Source organism: Rhinolophus ferrumequinum, chromosome 10, assembly GCF_004115265.2.
Source record: "Rhinolophus ferrumequinum isolate MPI-CBG mRhiFer1 chromosome 10, mRhiFer1_v1.p, whole genome shotgun sequence".
Taxonomy (NCBI): Eukaryota; Metazoa; Chordata; class Mammalia; order Chiroptera; family Rhinolophidae; genus Rhinolophus; species Rhinolophus ferrumequinum.
Genome location: NC_046293.1, coordinates 4,708,576 through 4,732,938, shown reverse-complemented (window position 1 = coordinate 4,732,938; position 24,363 = coordinate 4,708,576). Strand labels below are relative to the sequence as shown.

Here is a 24,363-nt window from a genome sequence, read left to right as displayed (position 1 = left end):
GAGCCTGACATAGTCACCACACCTCTGGCCCTGTTTTCAGGGTGAAATTCTCTGGGGCCTTGAGCTCTTGGGCTCCTGAGAGCCCACGATGTAGACACACACAAGCCGGGGAGACACTGCCTGGAGTCGGGCCCATCCAGGCTCTCCTCCCAGCACCTGGGCCAGTTTCTTCTCAGGCCTCAGTTCCTAACCTGGAAAAGGGCCTGTTTCACAGCAAAGCTGTGAGGGTGACAGGACACACAGAGACGGGACACCCTCTCACCTCCTGGCCTGCTCGGACGCTTGAGAAGGACAAAGCAAGACTTGAATGGTCTCTGCCATCACCCAGTCCACCACCCTGCCTGGGGGTGGGGTCCCAGTAGACGCCAGCTCATTCCAGACTGAGCTGAGCCTCATGACAGCCATCCGTGAGCCACATGAAGCCCAAGCCAGGGCCTCTGGCTCTCCTCCAGCCACTCTAGAAATGACCTGTTGAGCTTCCAGAAGACTCCTCATTTGATTCTGTCAAGCATGCTGTAGTGAGGCCCCCACCTCCCAGGGGGCCCTTCACTCACCCCAATGCGCTCCCGAAGCCCAGGCTGGGACCACCTTCCCTGCTGACTGCCGGCCCCGCCCACTGCAGACACGCCCACTGCAGACACGCCCCATGCAGACACGCGCACCGGTGCACCTGGCTGTCATGACTCCAGGGAAGCAGCGCCGCTTCCGCTAGGTTGCCGAGAGCGGGGAAGAGCGCGGCTCCCACACCAACAAGGAAAGGCCCATAAACTACTACAAGACGCTCCGGGCTCAAGCCCACCGGGGAGCTGAAGCTGCAAGGCAGCGAGTTCCAATCCCAGGAAGACAGGCCCTGCCAGGACAGGGCTTGGCAGGAAGAGAAGCCAGGCACCATGCAAGTGAGAAAGCAGAATTCAGGCAGAATTTTCTCAAATTGTAAAAATGATTGTGGGCTTACAGAGCCAGACACAAGGAGAGAGCTGGCACCAAACACACTCTTCTCTGCAGACCTACACTCGTGCTGACAAGAGAAGGGCAGGATGGAGACTGATCCTCAAGAAAAGCATTAAGGCTTGCCGAGATCCTTCTCCTCCCTGGGGAGACACTGTAAGCCATTGGGTTGAGGGGCAGCAAACCTCCCTCCCTCCCTCCCCAGGGCACTGCTAACCACCCAACACAGCTGGAGAATGGGTGAGAGAGAAAAAAACCTCTGCCCTTGAGGGAGGAGCAGGAAGCCATCCCTGGGCTCTGTCAGAGACCCCCGAGCACTGGAAGAAGGACGAGAAACTCTTTCCTGCACAAGACCCGCCATCAAGGTAGAGTTGGCTTCTCTCAGAAGCGGCAGAATTACTGGGAGAGCCCCGCCTAGACTCAGTGCAGAACCTGCCAAGGCGGCAGCTGGACCAGATGACAGAGAACATTCTTGTCGAAACCCGGCCTCTCTAAGCCAGTAAATCAGAGCAGTAAGTCACAACAGTCTGCCCCTGGGGGAGTGACAGGGTGCAGGAAGAAACCTCTCTAAAGTTCGAATCAAAGCTGAAGGTGGGGCAGGAACCCTGAGGAAAGACCTTCTAGAAGCTCAGCTCCCATGATAAGCACAAGGTGAAGCTATAGGAATTAAAACCAGTGGTCACTCAAGTGACCAGAGCCATAACAGAACCCAAATGCAGCCCAACTCCTGCCAGAATGACTCTCCTCTGACACTAAAAAACTGGCAAGAAAAGACAGGCCCATTTCCAAGCCTAAATACAACTCACCACCTTCCCTAATGTCAGCACGCCATGTCCAGCATTCAATCAAAAAGCACTACTCATTAAAAAAGGCAAGAAAAAATATTATCCCACGGTCAAAAGACAAAACAATCACCAGAATTAGACTCGGAATTTAAAATAAACATGATTAACATGTTAAAGGATTTCATGGAAAAGGTGGACATCACACTTGAACAGATGGGAATAGATAGATATTTCAGCAGAGAAATGAAAACTAGAAGTGAAAATGAAAATCCTAGAGAAAAAATAAAAACACAGTAACAGAAATATAGAATGATTTTGATGGGCTCACAGACCTGACCTCAGGGATCTGACAAAGTGGAAGAAAGAATCCATTAATCTGAAGATTGATCAATAGAAATTACCTAAGCTGAAACACAAAGAGGAAAAAGAATAAAATATAGAACATCCAAGAGCAGTAGAATAATGGCAAACAATCTAAAGTGTATGTGATTTGAATCTCAAAAGAAGAGAGAACAGAAGATATATTGGAAGAGATAATGGCTGAGAGTTTTTCCAAAATTATGGAAGGCATCAAACCACAAACCCAAGAAGTTCAGAAAAACCCAAGCAAGAGAAGTATCCCCACCGTGAAAAAATATATACTTAAGACATATCATATTGAGTGCCAAAACTCAAAAGAGAAAATCTTGAAGGCAGCCGGGGGTGGGAGGGAGAACCCATTCCACAGACGACCAAGGAATTACAGCAACTTGTCACCTGAAAATATGCAAACCAGAGGACACCTGCGCTTACCGTGCATCTGGCACAGGGAAGAGCCCTCACCCATCACTTCACTCATCCTCACAGGTGTTCATCAAGGCAGTGAGGTGGTCTCTCCTACTCCTGCAGAAACCTCCGCTCACAGGGGTTATGTCATTTGTCCAGGTGGCAAGCAGCAAAGCTGCATTCAAACCCAGGATTTGCATCTCCAAAGCCAAGCTCTTAATCCCTAAGCACTGGTGCCTTCTACAGACCCATTCCTGGTGGAAGAGGGGAGGGAGGGAAAAGAAGTAAAAGGAAAGGAAATGTGAGCAACCTGAAGTCCACCTGCAGACGATTCAAAGCCGTGACTAAAACCTTAAAATCCCTAACTGGCCTTAGACTTCTAGTGTTATAAAGTACACAGAAAGAAGGCGTGATCCCTCCTCTTCTTTGGGGCCTGAATCTGGCTGCCCTCGTGACTTTCCAAAAGCAACAAGGCACCTGAGAGGTAGGGGAGAGGCTGGCTGTGGACCACGAGACCTGACTGGGCCTGGCTGCAGTTTCTCAGCAGCTGTGTGACTCTTGAGCAAGTTCCTGCCCTCTCTGAGCCTCTGAAGAGTCACAAGAGTTCCTGGTGGATTAACATGGCAGAGCAGCTGGCACACAGGACTCGATGAGTAGCCAATTAACCATTCCTAAAGCATTCTAGGTCCCATTCCAAACTGCACCTAGCCTGTGTTCAAAGTAACAGCCCCTGCAAGCATCCAGGAGCTGGGAGTCACCTTGGCAACTGTGCAGATCAAGCTGTGGATTTCACAGCACGGGAAACCAAGGCTCGGACTCACCCAAGGGCAACCACTTATGAGAAGCCGGATCCTGACCCCAGACCAGTTCTTCCTGCCATACCAGCTGCCGCTGGAGATGACTTCTAAGTCCCTTTTACTCTGGTTGAGAGAAAATCTTTAGGACAGATTTTCTGGGGGAACCAATTCTTCATTCCCCTTGATCATTTCATGTGTGAACTTCACAGGCAGTGGGGTAGGGAGAGGGAAAGCCTTCAGAAGCACTATTTTAAAGGCAGTACAGCCATCTTGCCTAAGAAAACTTCCCCCTTACCCTGTCACCGTCTCATGGGATGGATGCGAAGGATGCACTGGGACAGGGTTGAGAAACAAAGCGGAAAAGGAACAGAACACACTGGCCTCCGTAAAACCCACGACTTTGCTTCGCCCGTACTCCCGGGCTGTCGTCACGGTGCAGCCAAGATGAATGAATGAGCTTGGGAGCATCACTTAACCTCCCAGATCCTGTTTTCCCACCTGGGAAATGGGAGACCAACTCTGTCCTACCTCATAGAACTTTGTGGAGAATAAGCTTTTATGACAGACACACAGGGCTTTGCTAGCTACAAAGCAAGAGCATGGTCTGTTACTAATGGTATATGCTGCTGGCTTACACACAGTTCTAACAGGTAGTCCTCAGGTTGCCCGGCCCTCGGGTGTAAAAGGTAAAAGATGCAAGCAGAGGGCAGATGGAGAAACAGTAAGAGCCTGGAAAGGCCATAAGGGCAGTGGGAATTTTCGTTTGTTTGTTTTCAAAAGGCAGCCTTTTAGGGCTGTGTGAAGGGACCTCACACACATGGTCCTGAGGCCACCACTAGATTTTCCATCACTAAGGGAAAGAGCCATGGTTACTTTCCCCGTCTAGAGTGAGCTGCTGTCTGCTTTGAAAGATGCAAGTTACAAACAAGATGTGAGTTTTGGTTATCTAGAAAATGTCCTTAAAACTAACACCTCCATGTGTTAAAAACTAACATTCTCCATCCGGGTGTCCAGAAAGGTCCCTGCTGCCAGGCCCCACCCGGCCCCCATGTAGGGCCCCTCTAAACCACCCCCACAAGCCCCAAATACACAGATTTCCAACTGAACTCCAGGCCTGCGCCTTCTCCAGTCCTTCCAGATACTTCTCCCGCTCCATCTCTGTGCCCTAAAATCCCTCATGTGCAATCCAAAATCCTAGAAAACTCCCAAAAGCAAGTTTTTCACAATTCATTTGGAGGCAAACCTAAGCTGACATGAGTCTATTTTCAGTCTTTCTGGATCCCACATAACGTGGTGGCTCAAAGTGCAGCCCGACACCCAGCTGGAGTTCTTACAGCACAAATACCACCTATGGCTCTGCAATCTGAAAAGTTCTCAATCCCTGCCCATGGTGCTGGGGTGACAGGCTGTGGGCTGCAGTGGAAGGAAAGTCCCAGCCACAGCAAGCAGCCGTGCACACCTCCGTCCTCCCCCTCTTCCCAAGTAGCAGTATCTCCAGACTTCTCGTCTCCAAGTGCCCCCCACCGACCAATACAGCTCCCCACTCTTCCACTGATAGACCCTTCCCCAAATTTCCTCAGAGGGACTGTGCCTAGCCCTCAGGGGTCTGAGACCCTGCACAGCTACGACGGCCAAGCTACAGCTCTTCCAGCCACCCCCGCCCTGCTGGTCTGACATGACCTCTAGGCCAGCCACCTTCTACAACACACTACAGACGCACGACACAGTCTGGATCCAGGCATCTCCCTCCCTCACCAATACAGTGGCCAGAATGGAGACTGGCAGCTATGCTCAAAGAATAGGAAATCTGCCCCTCGCCCTCCAGACCTCACAAGAAGCTACTACTCCATAATCCCTTACATCAGGTCCTGAACACAGACCTGCCCGACTTTAAATCCCAGCTCTGCCACTTATCAGCGGTGTGACCTTGGGCAAGCAGCTTCCCCTCTCTGGGCTTCAGTGCCTGAATTGTAAGTGTATCTGACTAGCTCTACCTGACATGGCTGTCGTGAACATGACGTCAGTCACTGCTGGGAAGTGTCCGTGCCCACCGTCCTGCCTGATGCCTGGATGATGGAGGCAAGAACCCTAAAGCAAGGGAGAACCGGCCTCGATCTCCAGGCATGGCTGGCCCCATCCCCCACCCAGTGCCCACGCAGGAAAGGACAGACATACACAGTCTCCATGCCCGTTTTATTCCTCTTCCCAGGTGATCAGCAGGACTTGGCACTCATCAAAGGCTGAACCGAGTCCAGGAACAGAGAGGTTAAGTGACAGCCCAAGGTCACACAGCCAGCCCGGTACTGGGAGGGGAGTGAGGGAGGGGTAGCAGCCCTGGGCCTGTCCTCCCGGCAGCTCAGGCCAAACAGGCTCCATCCCCACCGGACGCTCGCTGTCCAGCCTCCAGCCACGGTCACCGGGGCCCACCTCGGCAGGTCTCGGCCTTGGTTTCCCCAAATGCGGGCCGACCACCCCCACCCCGCCCTGTCGGGTTCCGGGCACCGCCTGGGCGGTGGGCGCCCCCGTGCTCCCGGCCCGGACTGGAAGCCCCCGGCGCGGGCACAGCGTCCAGGCGGGCGAGCTGCAGTGCCGGCGGGGCGGGCTGTGCGCGGGGCTCACCCGACTTGGGGTAGGTGACGATCCACACGTCGCTGGGCCGCACCGGGAAGTTGGCGATCTCCTCCATCTTTCCGCGGCAGAAGGGCGGCAGCCGCACGCCGTGAAACTCGAAGTACTTGCTCTCGAACTCGCCCGGGGTGCTGGGGGTCTCGGCCTCGCTCTCCGCCATGCCGCCGCCGCCGCCGCGCCCCGCAGCCGCGCCGCCCGCCGCCGCCCGCCGCCTCCCGCCGGCGCCGCGCCGCACCCGCGCCCCGCACGCGCCCACGCCCGCCGCCCAGCCGCCGCGCGGCGCTCCGCAGGCGTGACGTCACGGCGCCGCCTCGCCCAACGGCGTGGAGCCTGCGCCCCGCCAGTATGACGTCATGGCCCCGCCCGCCGCACCGCCTGCCCTCGGCGCGTGTGGTGGCGGAGCCTCCGGGCTGCTCCCCGCCCGGACGCCCTTCCCCGCCCCTCGGGAGGACCGCCGGAGACCCCGGCCCGCAGCCCGCGTCCCCTCCGCCACGCGTGCATTCATCACCCCACCGATGCCGTCATTCAGCAAGTGCTCAACACAGACTCGGGAAACGCTGCAGCTAGAAGTGACCCTAAAGATCCATTCATTCAACAGATATTTAGGGAGCATCTTATCTGTACCAGGTACTGGTGCAGGTTCCTGAGATACAAGCCTGGCCCTCTCAGAGCTTATATATGTGAATTACTCAGATAATTTCTGATAGTGACGTGCTATGAAAAACATGCTTCGTAATCTCCTGGGGACGATCGGGGGCGGGGAATGTTAACTTCAGATTCCAGGGCCAACCCCAGATCTGCAAAAGACAGACTGTCGCCGGATAGCATCCCTAAATCTGCATTTAATAAGGTACTTCTTCTGCAGACTACAATTTGAGAACAACCCCTCATCCAATCACTCAACAAATATACGTTCAGCCCAGGCAGGGAGAATGCGAACTTGAAGTCCTGGTCTAATTCTCTGAGGCTCCGATCTTGATTTCTAAATACTTCCCCACCAAAAGGAACCAGGGTTTCATGAAGAAAAGGTCGATTCCAGGTCTGGGCAAAGAAAGCACAAGATGAGCCTAAAACATCTTGTTAGGCCAAGAAATAAGAAAGTGTAAAAAAAAAAAAAATGGCGAGAGAGAGGAGAGAGATAGGGATAGGACAAAAGGACACAGGGGCTTGGAAGGCCAAATTAGGAACACTTTGCACACATTAGATAAGAATTGGAAACAACGCAAATGTCCATCAACAGTAGAGTAGATAAATTGTGATATAGTCATACAATGGAATACTTATTACACAGCGACTTAAAAAAAAAAGAATTACTGGTATATGCAACAACCTTGATGAATTTCAGTCAAAATGATGAACAAAAGAAACCAACTGCAAAAGGCAAGATATATGATTCCATTCATATACAGTTCAAGGACAAGCAAAACTAAACTATGATGATAGAGGTCAGAAAAGTGTTTAATTTGGGTCCGAGGGAAAGGGTTGGATGGGAATCCACACAAGCGGCCCCTCCAGAGTCCTGGAAACATCTTGCTCTCAGTGATGGTTACATGATGGTATGGACATAGTATAGAAAGACACAGATGTATAGATAGATATAGATGTTGATATGGAGAGAGAGAGGTGATAGATAGACAGATAGATATAGGGATAGAGATGCAGGGCCTGCTTCATGGTCGTGCTACCAGGGGAGTCACACAGGGACCTGTGCTCAAAAGGGTCAGAAGGGCCATGCCCTTGGGGTTTAAAGCTCCGTGGTCACCATCTTGAAATTCTTAATAATTTTATCTTTCCACATGTGCTTTATAAATGGAGTCTGATGGGGTAATGGAGCATGTGCTGAGAGCTTGGAGTCTCAGCTCACGAGTGGTTCCACCCATTGCCACTCGCTCAGGACAAGTTCCTGACTGCCCACTCCTCTGTCCTCTAGGGTCCCAGCCCTGTCCAACCTCTCTCCTGCCCCACCCAGTGACCATGGGACCTGGGCACCGGCATGAAGAAGATCAGGTTGGACACACACAACCCACGGCATCTCAGAGTGGGGCATGATTGTACCTATCCTTGTCAACTTTTTCCTAGACTGGCAGCACCCCAGGGCATTGGGTGGGTCAATCAGCAAAGGCGAGCCTGTCTCCCACCACCCATTCAGGTACCAATTTGTCTGGTGTGGAGGTCGCAATAACCTTGGGCCAGCAGGCTGGTGGGAAGGGGCAATGCCTGGCTCGAGTTCCCCGCTCCCAGCCAGGGCATGATGTGTGGGTCCCACAGCTGACAGGAGGAAACAGGCAGCTGATGGGCTGCTCTCAGAGTCATGGAGTGGGTCCCCCAGACTCTTGTGAGGGTCTGCAGATGCCCTAAGTGTATACCAGTGCTGGAGAGAGTGACATTAAATAGCAAATAAAAAACACCGTGACAGGTTGAGAGAGTGGTGCTAGAGGAAAGAGGAAAGCTTTATCTTTTAGTGCCTTAATGGCACTTTTCCCTGTTTTTTGAACAGAAGGCCCTACATTTTAATCTTACACTATTTCCTTTATCTTCAGGTAAAGAAAGAAGTCATTGGGGGCCAGACCAGGTGTGTAGGGAGGGTGTTCCAATACAGTGATTTGTTTACTGGCTAAAGCCTTCCTCACAAGCAGTGCTGTGTGAGCTGGTGCGTTGTCGTGATGCAAGAGCCATGAATTATCGGCGAAAAGTTCAGGTCATCTAAGTTTTTCACGTGGCCTTTTCTGCACTTCCAAAGAGTAAACTTGGTTAACTGTTTGTCCAGTTGGTACAAATTCATAGTGAATAATCCCTCTGATATCAAAAAAAGGTTAGTTTAGCAACATTGTTGCAACAAGTTCGCGAACTTAATTGTCCAACCTCATATGCATATGGATTCTATATTAGCTAATAATATTAATTTTAAATTTCATGAATTTTAAACTGTACTATGGTTATGTAAAAGCATGTTCTGTTTCTTAGAAGGTACATGCTGAAGTGTTTGGGGGTGGAGAATCGTGTCTGCAACTTTCAAATCGCTCTAGAAAAAATGCAGTTATAACACTAATGTGAGTGCAATGTGTATATATCATAGAGAGAGAAAGAAAATGTGGCAAATGCCAGAATGGGTGAATGTAGGTGACGACATATGTTCATTGTTGCATTCATTTTCTATTACTGCTATGACAAATTACCACAAACTCAGTGGCTTAAAACATGAACTTATTATCTCACTGCTCTGATTGTCAGAAGTCTAACGCAGGCATCACAAGTCTAAAAGCAAGTGTCAGCAAAGCTGCAATCCTTTCTGGAGGCTCTAGGGATGAATCCATTTCCGTGCCTTTTCCAGCCTCGAGCTGCCCACATTCCTTGGCTATGGCCCCTTCCTCCATCTTCCAAGCCAGCGATGGCGGGTCTGGTCTCTCTCGTGTCACATCACTCAGACACTGACTCTTCTTCCACCTCCTTCTTCCACTTTTAAGGACCCTGTTGTTAAATTGGGCCTACCCAATAATCCAGTGTCATTTCCCCATTTTTAAGGTCAGCTGATTAGCAACCTTAATTCCTGTTGACATGTAACATAAATGGAGAGAGCGCCCAGAAATAGACACACATATATGACGGATTGATTTTTTCACAAAGGTATCCTTAAAAGAGCAGAAAATAGAAACTTCTTGTGAACCAAAACTGTCCACCAAGGCTTGGTCTGCCCCGTGGGTAGTGAACACTCCATCTCTGGAGGTGTGTAAGAGGCTAGATAACCTTCTGATCTGAAGAAACTCTTCCTAAACAAGGGGGATCCCGAAGTTCTCCGCTCTCTGCGGTCCCTGGGGCTGCTAGGCGGCAGGAAGCGGCGGCGGGTCGCTGTCCGCGGTGCTGAACGTGCATAGGTCACCGGATCCTACCCATCTGGTCGCCGGATCCTTCCCATCTGTGACTAGGTAGCCACAACTCCCGGTGGCCCTGTTTTTGCTTTGTTTTATGTTCTGTCGTGATGCATGTTTTCCTGTTTGTATGTCTTATCAAAATTTTAAGGTTAAGTACTTGTTTATTACGGAAATGTCAAACATACATAAAATTAGAGAGACTAATACCGTGAACGCCTATGTACTCACCACCCGGTGGTAACTGTTAATTCATGTTTCGTCATCTCTCATCCACCTCTCCCCACCCGGATTATTCTGAAGCAAATCTCACGCCTTATGTCATTTCCTTCAGGGACATTTCACTCTGATCTCTAGAAGAACTTTTTCAAAACATATTTCCAATGCATTGACACAACTAAAAAGTAATGATTATTAATATCACCACACATGTCGTTAAGTGTATACAATCCGATTTATGGGTGGGATGCAAAGCTCCGATGGGCTGCGGTCTGGGCCTGGGAGTGTCTCATGTGGCCGGGATTTAGTGCTGGATACGGGTTGCCCCACTAGGCTTGCATGACCCCAGCCACAGATTAGCACATACCAGCCTGCTTGCCACAGATAATATTAAGCAAGTCTGAGGCACAACCTGCTGGCTTGGGCAGGTGGTCACGCCCACAGGGTGGCCCCTGAGAACACCAGTGCCCAGACACTACAGGCTCCAACCGCATTCCTGCCCAGACAGGTCTTAGTCAAGACCAATTACATCTGAATCTCCGCAGGAGAATCCTGAGCATTCGTATTTCTACCCAGCTTTCTAGTGTGCAGACAAGGTGGAACGAGAGCCTGACCTGGGCTTGAATGCCATCTGCACCACCAACTGGCTATGGGGCCTGGCACGAGACACTTCAACCCTCTGAGCCTGAGATTCCTTGCCTATTTAACTTACCACGGGCCACCCATAACCTGCTTTTGCACCTGCAGTCCCCGCTCCTGGAATGACTTTCTGCCAAACCAAATTCCAGGCTTCCATAAAGACCCAGTCCAGAAACCCGTTCCTCTGTGGCTAATCCCCTCCTGGAATCACTTCTTCTTCCTCTGACGATGTGGTATCATTGTGCATGTTACGAGCTTAGAGCCAAGCCCGATGCCCTTTAGAAACCAGCGAGTTCAACCCCTGATTTCAAAGACAAGGAAATGAGAAATTGATCGAGGAAAGAACTTGGCCCATATCGTACAACAGGTGCACGGTGAAGCTGTGACGCTCCAGGGGTCTTCCTGTTGCCTGCAGCACCATCTGGGATATTTCCAGCTCTACCACTTACCAGTGAGCATAACCTCTCTGTGCCTCAGTTTCCTCACCCATAAATTGAGGAGAATCATGCCTGCTTCCCAGGGTTGCTGTGAGAATTCAGAGATGATGAGCTGTGCCAACTTCAAAGTGACGTGCACTTGGGAGGGTTAGAGTCCCTAAAACTGCCACAGAAATAGCAATAGAAGCATGTGACCTCCTTGGAGCAGGGATCTGCCTCCAGCCTCAGGCTGCTCAGCAGACAACCGACGTTCAGAAATCCAGGCTGGGGAGTCACAGCTGTTCCAGGGCCCTAGGACCCAAAGAGGTCCTTGGCTGGGACACTGAGAGAAAGAGGGTGATGGACCCATGACTTTAGCACACCTGATGGGAAGCCATGGTGCACAGTGCAAAGAGGGCTCTGATGTCACACAGGTTCGGGCCCCAATCACAGCTCCCCTGAGTTTCGTCTGGACTATCACCGAGTCAGGGCCAGGGTGAGGCTCAAAGGAGGGACAGTGGTCCTATCCTAGTCTGGTATCAAACACAGAGCAGGAGTGTAGATAATGCATTTTCACTCCCCACCCCCACCCCTTCGAGCAGTAATCCCTGCTGTATGACGTAGTCTGCAAGGAGCCGTTAATTTTCTCAAGTACATACCCCATGAGGTGAACATGAGGTAAACCCCATGAGGTACCCCATGAGGTACATACCCCATGAGGTAAACAAATGGCCATGAGGTATGTATGATTGCCTCCATTCTACACAGGGGGAAACTGAGGCTCTGAGAGGTGAGGGGATCAATGCTGAATTGCAGAGATAGGACTGAAACCCAGATCAGCCTGAATTCAGCGCCCAGGACCCCTCCTCTGGGCTCTGCGTTAGGAGGATATATAGGTGATAAGTCAAGGACGTCAAGAAACTCTGACCTGGACCAGTACCTGAACTGTCTGCTTTGTCAGCTGAGCCATCTCAGTGTCTCTTAAGGGCTTGGCCAGGGGCACAGTGTGGGTTCTGCTCTGAGGACAGGAAGACAAGTGACTCCCAAGAGAAGCCAGAAGAGGTCTGGTGTCCCAGCATCTTTTCTGCCCGAGAGAGGGAGGGGCTGGCGAGGGAGGGGTTGGAGGCTCTGCCACACCATCAACCTTCCTGTGGAATAAAGGGCGGCTGTGGTGGTGGCGTCAAGGAGTTGGGGGCACCCCAACAGAAGCTCATGCAGCTGGAATTCTGCAAAGACTTTAATTCCTTTCATCTCTCCCCACACACCCCCCATCTCCTGAGAGGGGCTCCCACTGGATGGACCCAGTAGGAAGTCAGAGATCAAGGTTGCTGGAGTGAGGCAGACCGTGAGGCTCATTCCCGAGGGCTGGTGCAGGACAGAGATCGTGAGAGAAAGGATCTGAAGGGAGGCACATCACCCCATCATTTCCAGTTGCTCCCCAGTCTCTGATATGAGCATATTCTCCATCTTCGGTAAAGCACTCTGTACACAGCTCTACACGATTGCTGGAACCCCCCTTCTCAGCAGATGCTGCTCCCAAATCCCCCATTTGGAAATTCCGGAACCAGGAATTTCAGCTCCTGCCTTCCTTTCTCCCTCCGATGAGACAGGGGCAGGGTGACCTGGGCACACAGCAACCTAGAAAATACCAACAGGCTGGGCCTCTCCCCAAAAAAGAAGTACCCAGACCTCAGGGAACTGGCTCCAAGGAGCAGGGGCTCCAAAGGGGCCGGTGGGGCCTCCTCTGGCTCCTGAGGGCCACCTGCCCACACTGTCTGAGACAAGAGTCCGGGAGGGAAAATGAGAGGCTGTTCCGTCAGTCCTCCATTCGGACAATTCCAGTGCCCACCCTGGGCCAAGGGCTGGGCACTGAGCTCCCGAAGGCAAATCACATCCGGGCCTCACTCAAGAGGGCAGATGTGGGCACAGAGGACAAAGATGGGTCAGGAGAGGTCAGTCACTGGGCTGGTCCAGCTTGGTGGCCTTCAGGACTTATGGGCGGGCAGGTCTGGGTTTCTTGGCCAACAGCACAGGAGGAACTGCCTTGGGCTAGAGGGGGCTCGTGCCCCGCAGGCTGCAGAGGAAGCAGAATCCAGTGAGTGCAGGTTGTCAGAACCTGGGGCTGGGCGAACGGCAGGGTGAAGCCATGCGGGGGCAGCCTGGCACTCAGGGCGCCCCGGGTCATGCTTCCCCCAAGTCCTACAATGAGGAACGATCCGAGCCCTTATTCAGGCTGAATTGGGAGTGACAGGAAGGTTCCAGGGATGGCCCCTCCCTGGGATTGCTGTGCTGGTTTCCTTGGTAAACAAATGGCTATTGAGTGGTGAGGGAGGACTGTGGGGTCTCCAGCCAGCAGGGAGGGCAGGTTGGGGAGAGACAGGCAGCCTCAACCCAGACCGCAAGCAGGGCCTGTGGGGACATCTGGAAGGATGACAGAGGGATTGGTGGGGGTGTGGCCCAGCAGGGAGATGGCTTGTCCTGTGAGCTCAGGCTTTCTGTGTGCAGGCGGAGTGCTGACTGCCCCCTGCAGGTCCTGCAGACTAACCAATGTGACTGGTCAGCACCTCCATCCAGGTCCAGCACGGGTCTAGCCCACAGCGGTGACCAAACACATGCACCGGGGGCTGCATGTGTGGACGGACAGAGGGACGTGGATTATATGGACTGCCTGCCCAGGGTCCAGGGAAACAGCGGGTGCCTCCCCCACTCAGCACAGCCACACCTGTCCACCTCACCTTGACCAGCCCGACGAGCTGGTCCTTCGTCCTGGAGTAGACCCCGAGGGCCAGGCTCCTCAGCACCCCCTGCATCCAGCACAAATCTGCCGGCAGATCAGGCAGCCACAGCATCAACCTGGAAGACGGCATGGCAGCAGCTTCACCAGGCTAAGCCTGCACGTCAGCCCAGCTGAGACCACCCGTCCCACAGCGCCAGAGCGGAGCTAGGGGTCCCTGCACCGGAGGCACCGGGGCTAAAGGAAGGGGAACGGGATAAGAAGCACCCAACAGTGTTGTCTCCACCACAGAGCAGGCTAGACCCACAGAGCAGCTGCCGGGGAGGGAGGGATTGAGGGAATGAACCATGACGGACTCTGAACTTGGTGGAGGTGGCCAGGCCCTGAGGGTCGACTCCACAGGGCACAAGTGGGGAGCCCGGGGGAAGAAAGGGCAGGGTTTTGGGGTCAGGCTGGCTTGGGGTGCAGCCTACCTCCCCTGCTTATCAGCTGTGTGACTTGGGCAGGACAGGGAACCTCTGTGGGCCTCACTTTCCTCACCTGCCAAATGAGAACAGTCACCTTGCCTACATCTCCAGCCCTTCTTCTCTCTCCTTCCCAGACCAGGCCCGGCCCTCCTCACTCCACACCCCTGCATCCACTTTCCTCCCAGCAGCCAGTAGCCTGCCTGAAACAGAGCTCACACTAGCCCTCGGTCGCTCAAACCCCCCTGTGCTCCCCACATGGGCCCTACAGCATTAGCAGAGGGCCGGGTCATTCAACTATGGCTGAGAAGGTGCCAGGGCAGGTACCTTCTCAAACTCACTGGACACTGGAGGACCTCGCCCCACAGAGGGGCCTCTAAACCAGGTCCTCACACCGGGCAGACAATCCAGAGTGTAGTGTGGCAAGCAAAACATAAGCAGGACTGTCACCTCCCTTGTTCTGGACCTTCTGCCTCTATTATTGCAACCTAGACGTTGAGCATGTAGAGAACACACCAAGTATGAATTTTCCTGTGGTCTAGGCAGGCCTCCCCATCAGTGCTCATACATGGATTGATAGATGTATAATTTGGTAACTGAAAAGGCTAGAATTTGCCTTTCTCCTATTTGATTTCAACTTGTGGTTTCAGTCAATGGCTCAGGATGAAGAGAATCTGTGCCAGCAGAAAGCTCCCTCCCAGCTTTCGGTCACCAGCAATTCCAACAACAGGGCTGATCCCGTCCTTCACTCAACATGGAGCAGGACAGAGGCCTGTGACCTGCTACATAGACCTTCTTCTGGGGCACAGAGAATTTTTTAAAATACGGATCTCCGCGTGACACTCCCCTGGTGAAACCCTTCATTGCCTTCTGCCACTGTCAGGATAAAGACCCCACTCCTCACATGGCTCCCCTGCCAGCCCGCCCAGCCCCATCTGGGATAGCACTCCATCTTTTGGCTTCAGACACACCGGCCTCTCTTTCTGCTCCTCAAATGAGCTTTACTCCCTTCTGCCCCAGGACCTTTGCACATGCTGTTCCATCCATCTGGAATTTTTTTCCCTTCCCTCTTTGCTTAGTGGACTCTTACCCATCCTTCAGATTACAGCTCATAAGTTACCTCCTCCAGGCGGCCTTCCCTGACTAGACAGCCCCCAGTATGAGCCGTCCCAGTTCATAGCCAGTGGAAACCTCTCTAGGTATCGCTCGGCAGAGCTGTGATTCAACAGGTGAATGTGCAATGCTGTGTGGGTTGTCAGGCTGCAGAAGGCCGGGGCTGGGTCTCGTTCAATGCTGCCTCCCTAGTCCCTAGAAGGCCCTCGATAACCATTGGAACCAATGAACCCACAATGAGGAGTGCTCCATTAGTCAGCAGAGTTAGGACGGTTAGGGAGGGCTTAACCATAGCCCGTCTGCCATGGAACGGCCTTGTTTTATAGGAAAAGAAGCTGAGGTCCAGAGGAGTCAAGAGACCTGGCCCCGGCCACACGGCAACTCTGAGCCAGACCGGCCCCTAGAGTTACCTTCAAAACCAGCACATGGTCTCTGAGGCTCTGTCGGTGGAGCAATGGGCCAGAGGTCCTAGACACAGAGGAGGAGCCAGGGCACTGACCAGGAGGCCCCGTCTTGATTACAGCTGCCATACTGCGTCCCCACCAATCCGGTTTTGCAGAGACCACCAAGACCGCTCTGGGTATCGCCGCCAGCACTAGGCAGCGTGGGGAGACCAGCCGCCCTTCCTGCCGTGGGCACTGATCTCTGCCACAACCCTGGTGGCAAGCCAGACCCCTCCCATGACCCCTGGCCGGTCCTCACCTTTTGCTCCGGAAGTAGACGTACTCGAAGGGCAGCGTGCAGGGCAGCAGCAGGTATGTCAATGCCCGGCCAGGCCTCGACCGGCAGAAGCGGGCCCAGGGTCTGGGGTCCCTCATACATGCTTTCTTCAGTGCTACAAGAGAAGCCATGGCATCCCACCCACCACCCCTCAATGCCTGTAGAGGCAGCATGAGCCCCTTTCTACCTCACACAGTCCACAGATTTCACCCACCCGCAGCTGCAGAGGAAGAAACAGCATCGATCAAGCCCCTGCCTGAGCCAGCAGGTGGCTAAACCCGCAGCTCATGCTCTCATTACTGTCCCTGAAACGGGCAGGGTGTGGCCCTTTCACAGAAGAGGAGGCTGAGGTTCAGAGTGGAGAAGTGACGTGTCCAAAGCCCATCGCCAGGAAGTGACAGGGACAGGGTGGACCCAAGGCCTGTCAGGCTCCCCAAGCTCTTTCCACCTCTCCTATCCCTCTGGAAAGTCTGCTGTGACCCCTAAGATGGGGCATATGCTCCCTCGATAACAGCAACACATTGGTATTATTACCAAGCACAGCAGTGGCAGCAGCGGGAACCACAACTACCATTTTCCGAGCCCTCTATCCTCTGAACTGACTGGAAGGAATCGACATCCTGGCCAGGGCTGAGCCGGGCCCCAAGTCCCCGCCCCCAGACCACCGCGCAGCCACGCACACACCACCAAGCAGTGTCTGGCCAGGCCCCCCTAGAGACAGGCGCTGGGAGGGTTCACTGACAGCACAGTTCGGAGACCTGGCTCTCGGTTTACCTGCCGTGTGTCCTGGGACAAGTCCCTTCCCTTCCCCAAGCCTAGGGAAGTGGGGATACGGCAGCACCTACCTCCCTGGGCAGGTAGGTGACAATTAATGGATGCCTGTAAGGGCCAGGCCGAAGGACAATTCCCTTCCCAGCCGGTGTGACCACCGCAGTGCGGGCCGGCCCCAGGGGCAGCTCTCTGGTGCCCCCGTGTGGCTGCAGGTATTCTGCCAGGGTTCCCGAGTCCCAAGCTCCCACCTCAGGGCTCAGCCCATTTCTGCTCACCCTATGTGGTCTCCAGTGCTGAATGAGGCGTCCTCCCCCCCGCGCCCCCCATTCCCTCACCCACCTCACTGTCCCTGCTCCGGCCTCACCGCCATCATCTCTCCTCCCAGCCTCCGGCCGCTTCCGCCTGTCCCCTCCCAGTGAGTTGCAGTAATCCCTGGAGTTCAGAGCAGCAGTGAACTCTGAAGAGGAGGGGTGGCCCCCAGAAGCCCCCGCCAGGGGCCCCATCTCTCTCCTCCAGGCCGCCTGCCCACCCCTCCCCGCCCCCCTAAGCTCATTCTATGACCCTGCCCCTCAACCACTGTGTTAAGCCACAGGGGCCTCCAGCTCTTCCCCCGTCCACCCCACCCCAGGACATCTGCACATGCGTGTGCTCAGCCGGGATGCTTGTCTCCCCCTCTCTTTGCCTGGACAGCTCCTCCTTTCATGCCTCACTTAGACGCTGCTCTAACTTAGCCCCCACCAGCACCACGACATGTGTGTGTGGGACCCTGCATTTTCCTGTTATTGCAACTGCGACATTTAGGGTACTGGGCAGAACAGAAGGCTAAATGGCTCAGAGCAGAACTAGTCCTGCCATTTGCTAGCTGTGGGACCTTGGGTAGGTCACTCAGCGACCTCTGTGTGCTATGGTTTCCTCATCTGTACAACGGGGACAATTCAGTACCATATTCAGAGTATTGTTGAAATGATGAAATGAGTCCAGACCCTCCAGACGTGCCTGTCCTGCCCCTCCATACCTCCTGCCCTTTCCTGGACAGTGGGCAATGACCTGGCTTTCTCAGGCATGGTCTTGGGTTTGAATCTCCCAGCTGTGGGCTTTGAGACCTTCCCCTCTCTGAGCTTCAGTTTTTTCATCCGTGAAATGGGGTAAGAAAATCACTTGGGTCCACGGTTGTGGTGAGGAGTGAATGACACTGTAAAAGCCCCTGGCACCATGCCTGGCACTTAGTAGGTGCTCAAAAAAAATGAGTCCTGTCCTCTACCAGACAATGAGCACCTTCAGGGAAGGATCCCAGCCCCCAGCCCCTGCATGCAGGGCACCTGCTGGGTGAGCGAGTACAGGTAAGAAGGGGAAGTACCAGCCTCCAGCTCTGGCGAGACCTTCTCAAAGTCGGGCACGTCCTTCACCAGCACATTGGGTACTGCCCAGTTGAGCGACAGGCCTGCCTCCTGGCCTTGGTCATGACCAGCGTCCCGGGTCCCATCAGCTGGGGCTGGGGGCTCCTTAGACACCAGCGTCCACAGCACTGGCTCCTTGGTGAGTCCTGGGTCAGGGGACAGGAAGGATATTACAGGTGAGAACATCTGGAGCCTCCCGGTGACAATGAATCCCCCGGTCTCTCACTGTCCATCCCATCCACACCCCTCAAGACCCAAACCCAACTCTGAGGACCTGCTTATCACAGGATGGCCCCAAGGCTCATCCTGGATGGTGCCTCCCTGCATTGCCCCGGCCCTGCTCTGCTCCTTGTGCACTTTCTAGTGGTTAATCAGAGCCCAGAGCCTGAAGACAGTCTGGAGTTCAAATCCTGGCTCTACCACACGCAAGCTATGTAACCTAATGGCTCCACACCTCAGTTTTCCTCTCTGTGAAAGGGGAAAATCAAGACCTGCTCTATATGGTTGTTGTGAGAATTTAGATAAGTACATAAGGCTCAGACCCAGGTCTGGGTATGTGGTAAGTGCTCAGCAAATGCTTCCTGCTACTGTGTGTTTTGGGGTGGGGGGGGGTCAAGGACATGGGTTCTGGGGCCACACAACCTGAGGTCGCCTCTCAGCTCTACCACTTTGAAGAGCAGTGCCCTGTGGGATGACATCCAAGCTCTAGCCCAGACCTCACTGGCCCACCCACCACCCCAGGAACACATACACACACACACACACACCTGTGGCCATACTGTATGTGCCCCCAAGGTACCGGCCTCTGTTCCTTTGCTCTTGCTCTTCTTCCCTCTGCCACAATGCCCTTTTCAACCTTTCCATCATCTTCCTAACTAGTCAAAACCCAGCTCTCTGTCCCTGTCTCCAGGAAGCCTTCTTTGTTCTCTCCAGCCCCCAGCGTGGGTCGGGCGTTCTCTGGGCTCCCACAACCCTGAGCACCCTGCATCTCCCTGAAATGTCTCTCTCTGAGTCTGTCCCCCTGCCCTAGGCTGCAGGCAGGTCGAGAGTGGGACACATGTGTGCTTCCTCTCTGGATCCCCAGCCTGCAGCTTAGGCCAAGCACCGAACAGATGCTGAGGGAGAGAATGAGTGAGTCAAGGTCCAGAAAAACCACAAATGCCAAGAGACAGGGTCCACCTGGCATGCACACGGGGTGAGATCCCCGGCGACTGTGGGGGCTGCCACCTACCGCGTCTCTCCAGGAACCTCAGGGCGTCCAAGTAGCCTTGCCTGCAGCTGTCAGCCACAATCTGCCAACACACAGGTCAGGCTGGGATGAGGAAGGCATGGACCTCCCCTCGAGCTTGTGGACGCAGGCCAGAGACTTGCCGTCAACTGGAAGTGAGCCCAGCCTAGCCTACACTCCCCCCAGAGACCCCTCAGCAGGGCTGGAGGACCCCGGGGGCCCCCAGCACCGGGAAGGGGGGCCACAGGACTGCAGGTGGAACAAATCTGCTCCAGCTGCTTCCCTCCCCGCAGCCTCATTTCACTTCCCTCCTCTAAGACTCGCGGTCTGGGGCTCTTGCACCAGCCCCTCCCCCCACGGGCCTCAGTTCCCTCCTCCGGCCCAGGATACCTGGGACATTGCCTGGTTCCCCATAGGTCAGTGGATGATGGGTCCTTTTGCTTGTTTGATGTTCCTTTCCAGGAGCAGCCTGAGATGGCAGAGGAGCCCCAGGGCCCACGCCCACCTGTCTTGTTCAGGGCCCCTCAACTTTGTGGGGAAAAGGCACCTGTAGGTCCAGAAAGGAGCTCTGCCTCCCTGTGCTGTGTGACCTGGGATGGCCACACCACCTTTCTGAGAACCTCGGTTGCCTTGTCTGTAAATGGGGCTGAGACTTTCTGTCCACACCAGGGCTGTAGGGAGGATCAGAAGAAATGGCGTGACCTCGTTTCATAAATTATAAAACATTATAGAACCATAAGAGATATGAAGGAATAGGGGAGAGCCCAGGCGTGCCGGGGGTGGAGGAACATGTTATGATGATAAATCAGGTTGTCAAATTCCTGATTTCCCAGAAATACCAAGGGGCAAGAAGCAGGAAGTGTGGGTCGTTGTCCATCTTTTTCTTGTGCCTTGCCTCCACATGGCCAATCTGGCCACAGTCTAGGGCAACGGTTAGGAGCATGGGTCTGGGCTAGCTCAGGATTGGAAACCTGGCTTTGTGGCTTCAGGGCTGTGTGGCTTTGAACAGGTCACTTAACCTCTCTGTGCCACAGTGTCCTCCCCGGAGAAATGGAGATGACTGACAACAGTACCTTCTCACAGAGCCTGACCCAGAGGAGCGCCGGCAGAGGCCTGGCTCACACGCACCCTCAGCAGAGTTGGTGTCAGTGCGGTGCAGTTTACAGGGGCCTCGTCCCAACTCTACACTTGCTCAGGAGCAGGGGGAAGAATAGTCAGGACACAACGTGGGCTTCAGGCTGTGGGTTCGAGGGCATGGCTGTAAGACTCGGGACATGTATCCTAACCGCCCAGGCTATGAGGAAGGTTCCAGGGCATAGAGTCTGACTCACGGGGCCCTTGATTTCGGCCAAGCCTCTAACACCTTCCAGGCTGGGTGCCGGGGCCAGACCTACCTCAGGGTTGGGGGGTGTGAAGCAGATGAGCCCCAAGAAGAAGTTGTCGGTACAGATCTGGAAGTTGGCATTGCAGGCGTTCAGCTCGTGCATGCTGGCCGACATGCTCGGGGGGCAGATGTCCATTGTCCCGTGGAAAGGCGACACGGTGATGGTGTTGGGGCAGTCCGCGAACGGCAAGGTGTTGCTCAGAGCCCCGTCGAAGTAGCGCTGCAATTCAGGTGGGCGGTGCTCAGGACCCCTGCCCTCCTCCCACACCCCCACAGCCACCGAGCCCCCCACCAAAGAGGGGCTGCAGCTGGTGGCCCTGTGACTGCCCCTGAGTCACTAGGTCTGCTCTAGCCCAGATTGCTCTGAGCACCCCAGGAGCTGGGGGGTGCTGGCACACAGTAGGTGCTCAAGGAGCGCTGGTGCCCTCCCCCTACCCACATACCTCTCAACAGCAGGTGCTCAGGGCAGAGACTCAGCCACTTACCTCCCCTCTGAATTCGGGAGGGATAATCCCGCAGTAGAAAGGAAAGTACAGGGAGCAGAGCACGGCCTGGAAAGACAAGAGTCGTCGGAAACACTTGTTCACGCTCCTCGTGCTCAGAACCTGCTCTGAGTACAGGGTCTCATCCCAGGGCAGCCCACGAGGTGGGTGTCATTCGTCCTGTGCCCAAGGGAGGGACCTGAGGCCCTGGGAGGCTTGAGCCCCAGCCGACTTCCCAAGGTTAAGAAAGGATGTGAATGCAGGCCCATCCCGACATCCATCTGCCCTTGTCTCCCTGCTGATGGGACCTTTGCTGACTCAGGATTGCTGCTGCGATGTTTTCCCCCGAAAGGCAAACGGAGGCGCCAAGTACCACTTCTCTTTCACGAGTCTGGCAGAAATTCTCCACCAAGAATCTAGGGATGTCTCCCAGCGTGTGTTCCTTGGACACTGATCCAACCAGATGCACCTCAAACAAGAAACCTTAACTTCTCTATCTACTTGGAAAACACTGTCTGCTTTTCCAGTAAAGGCTCTGACAAGTCCTGCAGTAAAAAAGATCCTTAACATAGACCCGGATGCTATTGGTATTTAGGGCTGGATAATTCTCTGTTGTGGGGGTGGGGGGCTGTGCATTGAAGGATGTTTAGCATCATCCTTGACCTGTACCCACCAGATGCTAGTAGTATACACACACAGTTGTGACAGCCAAAAATATCTCCAGCATTGCCAAATGTCCCCAAGGGGAATATCACCCAATTGAGAACCACTGACCCAGAGCTTACCAACACCTGGCGCACAGAGTCTGTCTCCCCGAACCCTTGGAGGACCCTCCAGTCCTTTCTGGGAGATGCACCCCTCTCCTGGTGAGAACCACTGACCCAGAGCTTACCAACACCTGGCGCACAGAGCCTGTCTCCCCGAACCCTTGGAGGACCCTCCAGTCCTTTCTGGGAGATGCACCCCTCTCCTGGCTCTGACCAGAGGGAGAGGCAGTAAGCACCTCGTTCCCCCCGATGAATAACAGAAGTGACAGCAGCTCATGTTTCCTGAGGACCTACTCTGTGCCAGGCAGGCCCTGTACTATGTGCCATATAGGCAAAGATGCTGGAACACACTTTGGGGTCCCCAGCTGGCTTCCTCGGGAGGCTGTGGACGTCAGCCCGCAGCAAGGGATTGGCCCTCTCTGCACACACTAAGAATTCCAGTCAGCACAGACCCAGAGACAGGCCCTGTGTTGGGCACTGGGAACACCAAGGAGAAAAAGATCCTGCGTGACGGAACCCCAGACTGGGTGGACAGGGAGGCCCTGATGGAGAGAGTGGACAGAGCGGCAACAGGGGAAGCACGGGCTCCTTCCCTGTCTGAGCTCGTCCAGGGACCCTCCTGGCCACCCCCACCTCCTGTCCCTGCACCCCTTCCCTGACCACGTGGCTCTCTGTCTTATCCTCCTGTTTTATTTCAATACTGGATGACTTATTAACTCATTGATCTGTACCTCACACACATTAGACCAGAAGCCCCAAGACGTAGGCAAGATCCTGAGCCCCCCGCCACAGGGTGGAAGTCTCCTTACTCACCTTGCCACCCCGCTCTGCACTTTGACCCTCTCATTTGTAACCAAACTGAGGAGCTGCAAGTTCACCACCACACCCCCACACCCAGACCACCCCGCAGATGTGTCTGCCCCTGGGAAGTGCCTGGAAGTCACTCCGGTGGGAGATGAAACCCAGCCACCTGCCACCAGGCCCTGGGGCCCACCAGCTGCTCACCTGGATGACCTCATCGCGGGAAGCGAAGTCGGTGATCATGACGTTGTGGCCGTCAGGCCAGCGGGTCAGCGAGACGCCCAGCCGCTGGGAGGCCAGGATGTGGATGTTGGCAGGCAGAAAGTCCTGCAGCCGCTGCCTGACGTGTTCGATGGGTGCGAAGGCGGGGTGCAAGACGCCCAGGCTCAGCTGTTCCACCTGCTTGACCAGGTCCAGGAGCTGGGAGCAGGAGAACTCTGCAGGCATGGGGACGGGTCCTAAGCCACGGGCGGTCCTGCCACACCCGCTGGAAAGCTTGACCTCCCTCCTGGATGCCATGGGAGTGGAGGGTCCTTCTCACTCCAGCTCAGAATTTCTGTGCCCAGCACTGTGTTCAAATCCTCTGTCCACTTTTTGCCCCCAGGTGACCTTGGGAACAGTTTTCCCAGCTCTGAGCCTCAGATCCCTCTTCTGCGAAATGGGGGTGACCACAGTCCCCAGGCCTCAGGGTCCTCCTGAGGAATAAAGGGGAGCCTCCGGGGTGGAAAGAGCCCTGGGCACAGCGCCAGGCACAAGGCCCTGGACCACCCCTCCCCCTCCGCTCGAAATCAGCTTGCGAGTTCCCCAGCCCTCCTCACCCGGCTGTCCCCAGACGCACCAATCGATTCGTCCAAGAGGATGCAGAGGGCGTTGAGTGTCCCAGACGAGGAGCCGTAGAACCGACGGGCGCCCTGGAGGAGGCGCGGGGCGCGCTCAGTCAGGCAGTGGGTTACACCCACGTGGTAGAGGCCCAAGAAGGCGGCGCCCGAAAAGGACAGGTTCCAGCTGCCCTCCTCCTCGAAGCAGCCCATGGCGGTGGGGCCCGGATGGTTACAGAGTCAGAATGGGGCTGGCAAGGGGAATCAGTGGCGGACGCGCCTCACCGGTCAAATGTGGAGCGGGAGGTGCGGCCCTTATGTGAAGCTCCGGCGGGAGCCCAGGCCCCGCCCCTGAGGCCACCGTCCCGCCCCGGGGCTGCGTTACCTGCCGCCCCAGCAAATGAGGTCCCCGGGCTATGACCTCCCTCCCCTCCAGGTGTGCCCCAGAAGTACAGACATGCTGTGGGTGCCCTGACGCCGCCCCCACACACCTGCCCTGGTTCCCGTTCATGCCCCAGATTGCTGGGTGACAGGACCGGGGAGAGTGGGACCAACCCTTCCTGATCACTGGTAGTCTTGATAGAAGCATTATTCCTGTCCCCACTTTACAGATGAGGAAAC

The 24,363-nt window shown here is 54.7% G+C and overlaps 2 protein-coding genes across 3 annotated transcripts in view; both read right to left on the bottom strand.

Moving 5' to 3' along the window:
- Positions 1-6,144, bottom strand: part of SULT4A1 (sulfotransferase family 4A member 1) — a 32,891-nt gene extending 26,747 nt beyond the window's left edge. Inside the window, exon 1 of one of the 2 annotated variants that reach the window (XM_033118463.1) lies at positions 5,915-6,144. In XM_033118463.1, the coding sequence (XP_032974354.1) occupies positions 5,915-6,083 (169 nt within the window). In that variant the 5' untranslated portion in view covers positions 6,084-6,144. Of the gene's footprint in view, positions 1-2,525; positions 2,626-5,914 lie in introns of those variants that run through there. The other variant, XM_033118464.1, reaches the window with a different exon arrangement.
- A 6,134-nt stretch (positions 6,145-12,278) lies between these two features.
- On the bottom strand, positions 12,279-24,045 carry PNPLA5 (patatin like phospholipase domain containing 5). Its single transcript, XM_033118272.1, has 9 exons — positions 23,763-24,045; positions 23,129-23,361; positions 21,360-21,425; positions 20,885-21,094; positions 19,494-19,554; positions 18,223-18,408; positions 16,077-16,209; positions 13,799-13,916; positions 12,279-13,137 (listed from the first exon to the last, which is right to left on the bottom strand). Exons 1-9 carry the CDS (start codon positions 23,953-23,955, stop codon positions 13,021-13,023), a joined length of 1,317 nt encoding a protein of 438 aa, XP_032974163.1. The 5' UTR covers positions 23,956-24,045; the 3' UTR covers positions 12,279-13,020.
- Positions 24,046-24,363: the final 318 nt, after the last annotated feature.

What these genes read in the sequence shown, in the direction of transcription:
- PNPLA5 (XM_033118272.1), bottom strand. Translation starts at nt 23,955, where the DNA reads ATGGGCTGCTTCGAGGAGGAGGGCAGCTGGAACCTGTCCTTTTCGGGC. An exon ending in CTCCCGAATTCAGAGGGGAG is followed by an intron (nt 21,095 to 21,359) that starts GTAAGTGGCTGA and finishes CCTGAATTGCAG; the next exon opens with CGCTACTTCGACGGGGCTCT. An exon ending in GTCTACTTCCGGAGCAAAAG is followed by an intron (nt 13,917 to 16,076) that starts GTGAGGACCGGC and finishes GCCGTCTTCCAG; the next exon opens with GTTGATGCTGTGGCTGCCTG.